The 14,616-nt window shown below is 44.2% G+C and overlaps 1 protein-coding gene and 1 non-coding gene across 2 annotated transcripts; both read right to left on the reverse strand.

Moving 5' to 3' along the window:
- Nucleotides 1–926: 926 nt before the first annotated feature.
- rpl3 (ribosomal protein L3) lies at nucleotides 927–11,391 on the reverse strand. Its single transcript, XM_068019793.1, has 10 exons — nucleotides 11,336–11,391; nucleotides 7,276–7,468; nucleotides 5,561–5,729; nucleotides 5,179–5,314; nucleotides 3,745–3,931; nucleotides 3,279–3,439; nucleotides 2,458–2,559; nucleotides 2,266–2,361; nucleotides 1,255–1,374; nucleotides 927–1,052 (listed from the first exon to the last, which is right to left on the reverse strand). The coding sequence occupies exons 1-10, from the start codon at nucleotides 11,336–11,338 to the stop codon at nucleotides 1,008–1,010; spliced, it is 1,212 nt and encodes a 403-aa protein (XP_067875894.1). The 5' UTR covers nucleotides 11,339–11,391; the 3' UTR covers nucleotides 927–1,007.
- LOC137354860 (small nucleolar RNA U83B) lies at nucleotides 3,514–3,599 on the reverse strand. The gene has a single exon (XR_010970512.1). It is a non-coding gene; the product is annotated as a small nucleolar RNA U83B (small nucleolar RNA).
- Nucleotides 11,392–14,616: the final 3,225 nt, after the last annotated feature.

A 14,616-nucleotide genomic window follows, 5' to 3' on the forward strand; every position in this document is an offset into this window, starting at 1 on the left:
ATGTTAAAATGATCCAACTGGAAAAGGTTGGGAAGCCATAAATGAAGTGTTAAAGAGCCACAGGTTGTAGAACCTTAGATTAGGCCAGTGCTCCTGTATTGTAACTTGTACTAAGTGCACTCACCCATCACCCAGTGTTCACTGACCTACACTGGCTCCTGGTCTAGCAATGTTTTTAAAAGGAGAATTTCAAAATCAGGCAAAGTGCTGCAAATACTCAGCAGGCCTGGCAACATCTGTGGACAGTTAATGCTTCAGGTCAATAACCTTTTATCAGAACTGATGAAGGGTCATCAACCTGAAACTGTTAACTCTCTCCAGATGCTGCCAGACCAGCACTTTATAGCATCTGCAGTATTTTGCTTTATTTGAAATTCTCATCTTTGTTTTCCCCCAGTTGTTTTATCGCCTCAACCTTCCCAATCTCCACTCTTCCAGGACCAAGATCTCTGCACTCTTCAAATTCTGGCCACTCGCACAGATTTCCATCATTTAATTCCCTCCCTTAATCTCTAATCCACTCCTCAAACAGCTTTGTTTATCTCAAACACCAAGCCAGAAGTGAAAAGCTAAACTCATCTATAACTCAAAAACAGAAATGCCCAACTAAAAGCAGCAAGCTACATATCTGAGGCAGGAGAAAGCCACAAATATCCATTTTGCTGCAAAGCCAGATGGTGAGAAGGGCAAGCTAGTAAGCCCATACTGAGCCAAAGGACAGAAACAGGTCCTTCTCTTCAAACCTGCAGCTTGCAATATACACATGAATGGTTTGCACCTTTAGACTCAGAACTGATTGCTGCAGAGAATTTGGGGCTCTTTAACAGTTTGTTATAACTATAAGGCAGAAGCACATCAGAATTTAAACAGAACACAGCCTGAAACTGTTGGAATTTAAATGGAATGGACAAAAACTAAGCCAGCAATTTTTTTTTAAAAAAAAGCATTTATTGAAAGCTTCAAACACTGCAGCAACAATGCAACAATTGATGAAATTGGTCCATGGTTTATGCAGCCTCTTCCCTGGCAATTCGATCCTTCTTCAGTGGTCCCTGCAAGCAAAGAAACATACAAGTGTCAGATAAAAGGGCAAACCACAAGAGCTGGATGGAAATCATGCAATTCACAAAAGAAAGTTAGGCGACAGTGATTGCAAGCAGTGATCTCTTGTACCCTCAGACTGTTACTATTTACAAAACTGCAAAGATTCATTACAAACATGGCCATTATTATTTCACATAAACAGTCACTCACCATAAATGCCTTCTTCTCCTCGATGGTCTGGAAGCGGCCGTGACCAAACTTGGAAGAGGTGTCGATGAACTTCAGGTCGATCTTCTCTGAGGCACGACGATTGGTCTGCACCAACAGGGACTGCAGGGTTTAACAACACAATTCAATGCTCAATGTACTGGAGGGAACTACCAACTAACTCCAAACAGACATTCTAGTAGGGCCAGCCCACTGACAGGATCAAGTCCTGACTTAGTCATACATTAGCTATTCCTTAATTTGTTACGGGTCAAATTCCTACTCAGAATTGGGGAAAGCACCTTTACCAACAGACTGCAATGGTTTAAAAAGGTGGCCCATCATCTTCTCAGGGCCTAGGAATGGGAAAACTATGGCCTTGGTAAGTTCGTCAACATCCTTTGAAGGATTTTTTTTTTTTTTAAATCACTGGGATCAGGGACCCTTCTGTCCTGGAAACTTCTTAGCATCCCAGGGAGGCCACTGTTCTCTGGGCCAGGGAAGAGTAGGGTCAGTGGGACATCTGAAGAGCAATAGGGTCTCTGGTTAGATGCACAATCTGAACACTCAAGGGTTAGTTTTAGAGATACAGCACTGAAACAGGCCCTTCAGCCCGAGTCTGTGCCGACCATCAACCACCCATTTATACTAATCCTACACTAATTCCATATTCCTACCACATCCCCACCTGTCCCTATATTTTCCCTACCACCTACCTACACTAGGGGCAATTTCTAATGGCCAATTTACCCATCAACCTGCAAGTCTTTGGCATGTGGGAGGAAACCGTAGCACCCGGAGGAAACCCACGCAGACACGGAGAACTTGCAAACTCCACACAGGCAGTACCCGGAATTGAACCCGGGTCGCTGGAGCAGTGAGGCTGCGGTGCTAACCACTGCGCCACTGTGCTGCCCACTACACTATTCTTCCACCACCCACCCAGCAACTGGGGAAGATTGAACACACTTCAGAGATGGACAATATTAAAAGGAAAGTTCAGTAAGTGTTCACCTTGCGCAGTGTGAGCACACGCTTCTTGGTACCAACAACACAGCCCTTCACCATCACAAAGTCATTGGTCACTTCACCATAGTGAGGAAATCCTCCCTGTCAAGAGAATCAGAACACCAGTAAACACAAAGTCCAGAACTACATAAGCCACATGGTGTGGAATGCCTTGGGATAGTTGGCTTAAAAACTCACCAGGGGGTTGATGCTCTTGTCAGTCAGGTCATATTCAGTAGCAGCATTGTTCTTCAATAATCTGCCATCCTTAGTTTGGTAACCTGCTCCAATCCTGTAGATCTAGTGAAGAGAAGTCAGTTTTAGTACACATCGCTGAAGATATTGTGGTAGGACAGAAGTGCCTTTAGAGCTACTAACCAAAGTGAAGATAACTGGGCAACACAGTGGTTAGCACCACAGCCTCTCAGCTCCAGCGACCCGGGTTCAATTCTGGGTATTGCCTGTGTGGAGTTTGCAAGTTCTCCCTGTCACTGCGTGGGTTTTCGCCGGGTGCTCCGGTTTCCTCCCACAGCCAAAGACTTGCAGGTTGATAGGTAAATTGGCCATTATAAATTGCCCCCAATATAGGTAGGTGGTAGGGGAATTGAGGGAAGGTGGGGATGTGGTAGAAATATGGGATTAATGTAGGATTAGTATAAATGGGTGGTTGATGGTTGGCACAGACTTGGTGGGCCGAAGGGCCTGTTTCAGTGCTGTATCTCTAAATAAACTGTTCAGGTATGGCAGTGCTAACCACTGTGCCACCCCAAGCTGAAAGAAATTGATTTTAAAAATGCTATCAATAATTGACCCTTGAACTGTTGGATTGTTGTAAAGACCAAACTGGTTCATTTATGTCCTTCAGGGAAGGTAACTTGCCATCCTTATCCAGTCCAGCCAATGTGGCCGAGCAAGCCATTCAGTTCAGGGCAACTAGGCACAAACACCTTGCCAGCAACATCCACATCAAGGTGAGAATCCCTCAGCTATTTCAGATCACATCTTTAAACATGGATTACCTTCTTGTTGATCTCTGTGCGGTGATGGTAACCCTTCTGACCTGCACGGGCAACAGAGAAAGCCACACGAGCAGGATGCCAGGCTCCAATACAGGCAACTTTACGCAGCCCCTTGTGAGTCTTCCTGGGCAGCTTCTTTGTGTGCCAACGGCTGGTGACCCCTTGGGGAGAGAAGGAACAGCTATGAGCAACACTGAGATGATAACACAATTCTTCACTAATTTACTATTGGAGTAGCTCTCAGAAGGAAGGCAACATGGAATGGCTCCTCATCAGAGTCAGATGCTATTAACATATTCCACATTATCATCACAGAATGCTCCAAGGCATCAAATACAGACATGCTGACCCAAAGACCATTAAAAGCAACACATCAACTCAACATATTAGACAAGGTTACAAAAAATTTGAGACCCAATTACAATTAACCAAGACCCTTTAAACAGCTGAATAATGTGTTCCATACCCTTGAAGCCATGGCCTTTAGTTACTCCAATGACATCAATCATCTCATCCTGACCAAACACCAAGTTGATAGGAACTTGCTGTTCCAGCTTCTCTTTTGCCCAATCAACTTTCTCCGCAATTGTCCCACCATTCAACTGGATCTCCATGATGTGGGACTTCTTCTGACGCAATGGGAGCAGGCGCATCTGCAGAGGAAGCATTCCGATCCAGCATATTAGAGCAAGTAGAACTCACCAAAAGGGCAACACAAGAAACAGGAGCAGTAGACCATATGCTCCACCATTCCAAACGATCATGGCTGAGCTTAGGCCTCAACTCCACCTTCCCACCAGATCATATCCCTTCATTCCGTGACCAAACAAAAAAAATAATCGGTCAATCTCAGCCTCAAAATGTATTCAGTGATGGGAGCATCTACAACCCTCTGAGGTATAGAATTTCAAAGATTCACAACCCTTTACAGAGATACAGCACTGAAACAGGCCCTTCGGCCCACCGAGTCTGCGCCAATCAACCACCCATTTATACTAATCCTACATTAATCCCATATTCCCTACCATATCCCCACATTCCCTCAATTCTCCTACCATCTACCTACATTAGGGGCAATTTACAATGGCCAATTTACCGATCAACCTGCGAGTCTTTGGTTGTGGGAGGAAACCAGAGCACCCGGCGGAAACCCACGCAGTCACGGAGAACTTGCAAACTCCGCACAGGTAGTACCCAGAACCGAACCCGGGTTGCTGGAACTGTGAGGCTGCAGTGCTAACCACTGCGCCATTGTGCTGCCCAAACTTCACAGTGAAATAATTTCTCATCTCCAGCCTAGATGATCAGCAAGATCTGACTACAGACCTTATAATCTCCAATCTGCAAATCTCACCTCCAGCATTCTATGCTCCTCCAATTCTGGCCTTTAGCTTTTTCAACTTTAAAATCACTCCACCATTCACAGCCACGCCTTCGGCTTTCTTAGGCTCCAAGCTCTACAATTCTCTCCTTCTCAGGCTCAAAGTCTACCTCTGCCTGTCTGACTATCTACTTAGGAGTGGCTTGGTGTAAAATTTGATTACACAGGAGATTATCCTCTTTTAAAGCACCCTGGGATGCTTCGCTACATTAACCATTCATCTAGATGAGTATATCCAGAGAATGCAACCTTACCAGCATTGGAAGGCAAAAAGGCAGCACTCTTGATAAATCAGTCACAGGACATGGCATGGACTCAATTACAGGGGGATTCCCGTGAAAAGCACAATACTCAGTGGCCTCATTAAGAGTTTTGTGCAACATTCCAAGATTCAAATGCACCAGACGACGTAATGAAGTGGACTATACAAGATTAGCAAGCAAGACCCCCATTTAATTGCAAGCTGTTGTACTCTAAATTACCCAAACCTCACTGAAGTGGATTAGCCCTAGTGCCTACCTGTGTGTGAGCAATGATGCGAATAACTTGGCAGTATTTCTTCATGCTGTTGAAGTCCTTCTCCAACTGTTTCTTGCCATCCTCATCCTGCCATTTCTTGCAGTATTTGGTGAAAGCCTTCTTTTTGGACTTGTACCTTTATAAAGAGACAAAAGGCTATTTGCTGCGACCCTTCATCACAATGTGAGCGGAAGGAATCAGCACCTCATTGAATCAGCTCATCGTTGGGATCAAAGGACATTTTCCTCCAACAAACAGAGCCTGGGCTCATCAGCCTATGTTCCATAGTTGAGCGGAGCCACTGATAATTAAATCCATATTAGCATAATTCCACATATCTTTAAACTGTTTCTAAAATTATGGAAATGTTTGATATATTTACCAGTTCTTGTAGAAGCGTCGCTTGCATTCATCGCTGATGTGCTCAGCAAAGACGGTCTTGAAAGTACAGAGACCACGGGGTGTCTCAATATAGCCGACAAGACCAACAATTACCATTGGAGGAGTTTCAATCACAGTCACTGCCTCTACTACCTCCTTCTTGTTCACCTCTGGAGGAGATTCAGAAATTTGTTTAAAATCATTGATTATAAATTGTGTTCTGACAACAGATCACTGACCTGAAACATTAACTGTCTCTGCACAGATGCTGCCAGACCCAAGTAGTTCCAGCATTTTGCTTTTATTTAATGAAATAGTTAGCAGCCATTTCTAACAATCACAGCACAGCTAGTCTGGCCAGTTACCAGAATTGGTTATGACTTAACTGACAGATTAAGCAGCAACCTTCCCAAATGGACACACATTAAGCCAATCCATTGGCAAGCTTTTCCATACCACCTATCAAACATTAGCTATACTCTGATGTAGGGACAGAAGAGAAATCACAGGCTCAAACCAGCTTGCACCCTGGGAAGGGCAACATCTTTGCAGTTACCGAAGTCTACATTGAACTACAGTCAGCAAACTCGACATTCAGCAAAAACCACCACTGGTGATTATTTATGACCGCCCGTCGAATTTATCATCACTTGTAGTTATTCCAGTTAACAAGTCTAAAACTGAATTTAACAGATTGAAAACAGATTATAAAACAGCACATGCTCCGGCCCAAAGGGAGCTCATCACCACTGAATAGCTACTCGCATCTAAATCTGATCCTTGCAACTACCTCCCATGATGCAATTAAATGGCTTGAAGGGCTGAATGGTCTACAATGTGGGGAAAGGACACTGTCTAATGGAGCTGTAATTTCAGACCAGCCTTCCCCAACACTATGGCCCAGTCAGATCTCACCAACATGAGGGTACTGTAGGGTAGTTAATTTCTGCTTCATTGCAAGCAGAGGCCCTGAAATGCTTCTGTGCTGGGGTAAAAAATTAAATATTTAAAACTCTCCCCTTTCATCCTCACCCTCCAAGAGATGACTTATACCAAGCCAGAAAACTTTTTAAATTAAGCCTCAAGTTGTGACAGATGCATCTTTAAAGTGAGCGAGAGAGAGACAGACAGGCATTGGGAAACTAAGGTGAACAAAATCTTGACAAGCCATCCCATCCAAGCCTAGCTTCAGTTATTTGCTATCTAAGCAATGCCTGGGCTACTTGTAAATTTCACTCAGCTTAGTTCCTGCCAAACACACAGTACCACAACTTATAGGTACAAAGTAGACAGCATTCCAAAAGATAGGGAACCAGTTCTGGATAAAAGTACAACACAAACTCACTGCACACACGGGTGGTGGAAGGAGACAGTGATTTCAAAAGGAAATTGGATGGGCACTTGAAGGAAACAAACTTGCAGGGTTATGGGGATCAAGCTAGGGAGTGCAATCAAGGACTGGTGTGAATCAATGGGCCAAACGGCCTCTCTCTATGCCATAAATGACTGACTATTGATCAGGCCCTTCCCAGTGTCAGACACAGGCCCACTTGATTCTGTTGTGGGCCGAGTCCTTACCCAACAAACTGACCCTCAGCGGAACTACAGCATGCGCAGGTCTGGGTTGCAGCGTACACAGCATTCACTCAAAAATTAGCGTCTAGATAATCGCTTATGAGTGTAGCATCCCCATTAAGCAAATTAAACATTACTCACTTGAACCAGGTCTATCAACATCACGCACAATGTGGGTCATGCCAGCCTTGTAGCCCAGGAAGGCAGTCAGATGGATGGGTTTGGAAGGATCATCCTTGGGGAAGCCCTTCACCTTCCCCCTATGCCTGCGGCTCCTCTTGCGGGGCAGGAAGCCCAGGGAACCATGTCTGGGGGCGGAGAACTTGCGGTGAGACTGGAGGAGGCAAAGAAATTTCAGAGGTTAGAGAAGGGTAAATTCAGTTCAAACATAATCCGTTTCTAAAGAATTATTTTTTTAAATAGCTACATGCTTTAGATAAAAAAAAAGTGAAAATGCTCAACATAGATTGCATACATGTGGCCCATCCTGTCCCTGCCAGCTCTTTGCAAAAACTCCCACAGCCCTGCAAATTTTTACTCAACATTTATTCAATTCTCTTTTTTAAAAAATGATCAAAACTGCCCCCAATACAGTCCAGTGAATTTAAGATCCTAACCACTCATTGCATAAAAAAGATTTCCCTCATATCACCATCACTTTTGCCAATCTTAAATCCATGCCCTCTGGTCCTCAACCCTTCTGCCAATGGGAAGAGAGTTTCTCTACTCTGCCCAGACCCCTCAATTTTGAGCACCTCTATCAAATCTCCTTAAATCTTCTCTTCAAGGAGAACAGCCCCACCTTTCTCCAATCTATCCACCTAACTGAAGCTCCTCATCCCTGGAGCCATTCTAGTGAATCTTTTCTGTACCCTGTTCAATGCCTTCACATCGGAGTGCCCAGAATTGGACATAATACTCCAGCTGAGGCCAAAACAGTGTTTTTATACAGGTTTATCATAATTTCCTTGCTCTTGTACTCAATGCCCTTATTTATAAAGCCCCAGATCCCATACACTTTATTAACCACTTTCCCAACCTGCCCTGCCACCTTCAACTTGTGCACATATACCCACAGGTCCCTCTGCTCCTAGACCCATTTTAGAATTGTTTCCTTTATATTATATTGCCTCTCCCCATTCTTCCTATCAAAATGATTCATTCACACTTTTATACAGTCAAGAGTTTTACAGCAGAGCAACAGGGCCTAATTAAAAGCAAAATACTGCGGATGCTGGAAATCTGAAACAAAAACAAGAAATGCTGGATTCACTCAGCAGGTCTGGCAGCATCTGTAGAAAGAGAAGCAGAGTTAACGTTTCGGGTCAGTGACCCTTCTTCGGAACTGACAAATATTAGAAAAGTCACAGATTATAAACAAGTGAGGTGGGGGTTGGGCAAGAGATAACAAAGGAGAAGGTGCAGATTGGACCAGGCCACATAGCTGACCAAAAGGTCACGGAGCAAAGGCAAACAATATGTTAATGGTGTTTTGAAAGACAAAGCATTAGTACAGATTAGGTGTGAATATACTGAATATAGAACATCAGCAAGTGCAAACCTGAAGAAAAACAACCTGAAAAAAACAGTGGGTAAGCAAACTGAACAAACTAAGATGAAATGAAATAAATGCAAAAAATGTAAAAAGGAATGCAAAAAAAAGGAAGAAAAAATAACTAAAAATGAAAGTAAAGTGGGGGGCTGTCATGCTCTGAAATTATTGAACTCAATGTTCAGTTCGGCAGGCTGTAGTGTGCCTAATCGGTAGATGAGATGCTGTTCCTCGAGCTTGCGTTGATGTTCACTGGAACACTGCAGCAATCCCAGGACAGAGATGTGAGCATGAGAGCAGGGGGGAGTGTTGAAATGGCAAGCAACCGGAAGCTCAGGGTCCTGCTTGCGGACTGAGCGGAGATGTTCCGCAAAGCGGTCACCCAGTCTGCGCTTGGTCTCCCCAATGTAGAGGAGACCACACTGTGAGCAGCGAATACAGTATACCACATTGAAAGAAGTACAAGTAAATCGCTGCTTCACCTGAAAGGAGTGTTTGGGGCCTGGGATAGTGAGGAGAGAGGAGGTAAATGGGCAGGTATTACACCTCCTGCGATTGCAAGGGAAGGTGCCCTGGGACGGGGACGAGGTGGTGGGGGTAATGGAGGAGTGGACCAGGGTGTCGCGGAGGGAACGATCCCTTCGGAATGCTGACAGGGGAAGGGAGGGGAAGATGCGACTGGTAGTGGCATCACGCTGGAGGTGGCGAAAATGGCGGAGGATGATCCTTTGGATATGGAGGCTGGTGGGATGAAAAGTGAGGACAAGGGGAACCCTGTCACGGTTCTGGGAGGGAGGGGAAGGGGTGAGGGTAGAGGTGCGGGGAATGGGTCGGACACGGTTGAGGGCCCTGTCAACCACAGTGGGGGGAAATCCTCGGTTGAGGAAAAAGGAGGTCATATCAGAAGCACCGTCATGGAAGGTAGCATCATCAGAGCAGATGCGTCGGAGACGGAGAAACTGGGAGAATGGAATGGAGTCCTTACAGGAGGTAGGGTGTGAAGAAGTGTAGTCGAGGTAGCTGTGGGAGTCAGTGGGCTTATAATGGATATTGGTAGACAACCTATCCCCAGAGATGGAGACAGAGAAGTCGAGGAAGGGAAGGGAAGTGTCAGAGATGGACCATGTAAAGGTGAGAGAAGGGTGGAAATTGGAAGCAAAGTTGATAAAGTTTTCTAGTTCGGGGCGGGAGCAGGAAACGGCACCGATACAGTCGTCAATGTACCGGAAAAAGAGTTGGGGGAGGAGGCCTGAGTAGGACTGGAACAAAGAATGCTCGACATATCCCACAAAAAGACAGGCATAACTAGGACCCATGCGGGTACCCATAGCGACACCTTTTACTTGAAGGAAGTGCGTGGAGTTGAAGGAGAAGTTGTTCAATGTGAGTGGTCTAATTAATATCATTTCCCTGCACTTGGCCCGTGGCCTTGTATGTTATGGCATTTCAAGTGTTATCTAAATACTTAAGAGTCATAGACATACAGCACTGAAACAAGCCCTTCGGCCCACCGAGTCTGTGCCGACCAACAACCACCCATTTATACTAATCCTACATTAATCCCATATTCCCTACCACATCCCCACCATTACAACCTACCTACAACTAGGGGCAATTTACAATGGCCAATTTACCTATCAAGCTGCAAGTCTTTGGCTGAGAGGGGAAACCGGAGCACCCGGCAGAAACCCACATGGTCACAGGGAGATCTTGCAAACTCTGCACAGGCAGTACCCAGAACTGAATCCGGGTTGCTGGAGCTGTGAGGCTGCAGTGCTAGCCACTGCACCGCCCTTGAATAATCGTGAGTGTTTCTGCCTCTACCACCTCTTCAGGCAGTGTGTTCCAGATTCCAATCACCCTCTGGGTGAAAACTCTTCTCCTCAAATCCCCTCTAAACCTCCTGCCCCTTACCTTAAATCTATGCCCCCTAGTTATTGACCTCTCCGCTAAGGGAAAAAGTTTCCTCCTATTTTTCTGCATTAAACTTCATCGGCCACGTGTCCTCCAGAACATCGTCAGGCTGGTGGAATAGATGATTTATCACCATCCTCCTCATAATTCATAATATTTGAAAACTAATGCCCTCCACCACAGAACTATGCAGCAGCTGCAATTGCTTTTGTTACTCTATCCTCAATCATCTTCCACATTTGATTGCTGTGCAATAGCAGAATTAACATACAATTGTCAACTATCTACAAAAGCCACTAAAATGCTGTGTTTCTCTCCCAATCCATTCGAGCCCCTGGAAGTCACTCACTCACGGAGCTGGCCCGAGAGTTGAGTCTCCATTTTGGATCCAGCTTCCAACATTTTAAACGTTTGATCGAAGTACAGCTCGAGAAACGACGGCATAAACGTGAAGTTAGCCTAACACAACAATGATATCATCAACTATGGGAGGTTGATGAATCAGGATGGCGCTGATGTTACTCGGATTGCTGTCACCGAACAAGCCGGCAGCCGCCATTTTGTGCAAAAAGTATGGGTTAATTTATAGCCATTTTACCGACATTATCCTCAAAACATTCAATCAACATAACATTGATGCGATAGTTAAAAGCCGTCTGTTCAAGTATCTGTCTGCAGTAAGTCTTTATGTGCGCGGATTGCTGTGATATTAATTAGATTGAAGTCACTACCTACCATCTCAAAATCAGGCCTGAAAGAGGGAGGTGCTATCGCTCCATTCCTTTTTATACTGGAGTGAAAACGTCATTTCCTGGCAACTTCTTAACCTTTTGTAATTCATCCATAATAAATTAATCTCTTTAATTTTTTAATAATTTTCTACGCATTTAAAAAATATAACTCCTCCATATATTAATATTTACTCTCCATTTCTACCATAAACTTACATCACTTCCGTTGTCATTCTTTAACTCTCTGTAGATCAGAGCAAGGCACGTTTATGTCTAATTTAACAAAAATAGTTCTTTAACATTCTTTTAACCATTGAGATTAAACTGTCATTGTTGTTTTGTTAGCTTTCTTGCCCTTTTCTTCTCTTCTGTTGGGGTAAATTTCCTTTGCCCCCACCCCTCCCCCATATCTCAACCCAAAAGCCATTCTTCAGAGTAGGCTGCTCAACCACATAAGACATTTCAGTCAAGCCCAGCTCAATTCTATCTTCACCCAAAGTCCATACTCACAAAGATGGAGGCACTGAGGAGGGAGAATGGAAACCTGAAAACTTGGCCATTTTTAGAATAGAATAGAACATTACAGTGCAGTACAGGCCCTTCGGCCCTCGATGTTGCGCCGACCTGTGAAACCATCTGACCTACACTATTCCATTTTCATCCATATGTCTATCCAATGACCACTTAAATGCCCTTAAAGTTGGCGAGTCTACTACTGTTGCAGGCAGGGCGTTCCACGCCCCTACTACTCTGAGTAAAGAAACTACCTCTAACATCTGTCCTATATCTGTCACCCCTCAACTTAAAGCTATGTCCCCTCGTGTTTGCCATCACCATCCGAGGAAAAAGACTCTCACTATCCACCCTATCTAACCCTCTGATTATCTTATATGTCTCTATTAAGTCACCTCTCCTCCTCCTTCTCTCCAACGAAAACAACCTCAAGTCCCTCAGCCTTTCCTCGTAAGACCTTCCTTCCATACCAGGCAACATCCTAGTAAATCTCCTCTGCACCCTTTCCAAAGCTTCCACGTCCTCCCTATAATGCGGTGACCAGAACTGCACGCAATACTCCAGGTGCGGTCTCACCTCAATTATTACAGGGAGACCTCTTGTATCTTCCTCTGTGAAGACAGACACAAAGTAATTATTTAGCTTCTCTGCCAATTCTCTATTGCCCATGATAAATAATCCTGTCTCTGCTTGTAAAGGCTCACATTTGTCTTTGCTAATTTTTTCCTTTTTACATACCTGTAGCAGCTTTTACAATCCATATTTATATTTCTTACTAGTCTGCAAACGCGACATGAAATCGTGTGACATTGATCACAAATCGTGGGAGTCAGTTGCCAGCATTCGCCAGAGCTGGCGGGCAGCCATAAAGCCTAAATTGTGGCGAGTCGAAGAGACTTAGTAGTTGGCAGGAAAAAAGACAGAGGCGCAAGGGGAGAGCCAACTGTGCAACAGCCCCGACAAACACATTTCTCTGCAGCACCTGTGGAAGAGCCTGTCACTCCAGAATTGGCCTTTATAGCCACTCCAGGCGCTGCTTCACAAACCACTGACCACCTCCAGGCGCGTATCCATTGTCTCTCGAGATAAGGAGGCCCAAAAGAAGTTTACATTCATATTCTATTCTCTTTATCAATTTCTTAGTCCTCTTTTGCTGGATTCTAAAATTCTCCCAAACTTCCAGCTTACAACTTTTTTGGCAAATTTATAAGCCTCCCCCTTTGATCTGATACTATCTTTAACTTCCTTTGTTAGCCACGGCTGACTAGCTTTTCCTATTGGGTTCTTTTGCCTTAAAGAAATGTATGTGTTTTGAAAATCATGCATTAATTCTTTAAATACTAGCCATTGCCTATCTACTGTCAAATCAGTAGAATTTAGGGAGCTAGGAAGGAGATTGAAAGGCAGGACATCTGAGGCAGAAATCTCATGGTTACTCCCAGTATCACTTGCTAGTGAGCAGAGAAATAGGAAGATTAAGCGAATGAACATGTGGCTGGGAAAATGGTTTAGGAGGGAGGGCCCTCTGAAGGAGGGTCACTGACCTGAAATGTTAACTCTGCTTCTCTCTCCACAGATGCTGCCAGACCTGCTGAGTATTTCCAGCATTTCTTGTTATTATTTCAACTAGGGAACAAGCTATTTTGGATCTAGTATTATGCAATGAGAAAGGACTAATTAATAATCTGGTAGTAAAAGAACCTTTAGGGAAAAGTGACCATAGCATGATAGAATTTTCCATCAAGTTTGAAAAAGATGTTGTTCAATCCAAAACTAGGGTCTTAAATCTAAACAAGGGCAATTATGAGGAGCAAGTTGGCCATGGTGGATATCCAGCTCGTAGCCCTGGCTAGTGACTGCTATTGACTGTCAGAGAGATACAGCACTGAAACAGGCCCTTCGGCCCACCGAGTCTGTGCCGACCATCAACCACCCATTTATACTAATCCTACACTAATCCCATATTCCTATCACATCCCCACCTGTCCCTATATATTTCCCTACCACCTACCTATACTAGGGGCAATTTATAATGGCCAATTAACCTATCAACCTGCAAGTCTTTGGCATGTGGGAGGAAACCAGAGCACCCGGAGGAAACCCACGGCCTTGGTATCATTCAGGTGAATCTGCATTGCAACCCCTTCAAGACGAGCATATCCTCCAATAGTGCAGTGCCCAGAACTGACCACAGTTCCAGTGAAGTGACAGATGTGAAGCCTTGATAATTTCACACTCTTGAATTACAGCACTGCTCCTTTTCTCAGGGTGCACTGGCATTCATGAGTAATCGAGGCTGATAACGCAAGACACATAAATTAATATATACACCACTGAAATGACATAATCAGTGAAGCGCCTCAGATTAATGGTCGATTCTGCAGATTTTAATTTAACTGCCTGGGTGCTCTCTGGGGCTCTCTAAATGGTTCCAGGCAGTTCTTCCAATGATGTCATTGGCGCACATGCTTTCAAATGGAAACATTAAATCAAGCAAAGCAGAAAAAAGGCACAACGAGATTTTTATGACAATTTAATTTTTCTTGAAAAGAATTTGTTCCCATCATAAGATTTCCTTCTGTGTTAATTGCGAGAACCCAGCATTGTCACTGCATCAACAAGCCACTGAAAACGCATTTAAAATAAAATTAAAGAACTTGCATTTATATAGCATCTTTCACCACCTTAACTCCGTGATACAAGGAGTTTTACTAGTAAGGCAGATGATTTGAGGGTGTTGATTAACACATGGGATTATGATATTATTGCTAT

The sequence above is a fragment of the Heterodontus francisci genome, chromosome 41 (genome assembly GCF_036365525.1).
Source record: "Heterodontus francisci isolate sHetFra1 chromosome 41, sHetFra1.hap1, whole genome shotgun sequence".
NCBI classification, from domain to species: Eukaryota; Metazoa; Chordata; class Chondrichthyes; order Heterodontiformes; family Heterodontidae; genus Heterodontus; species Heterodontus francisci.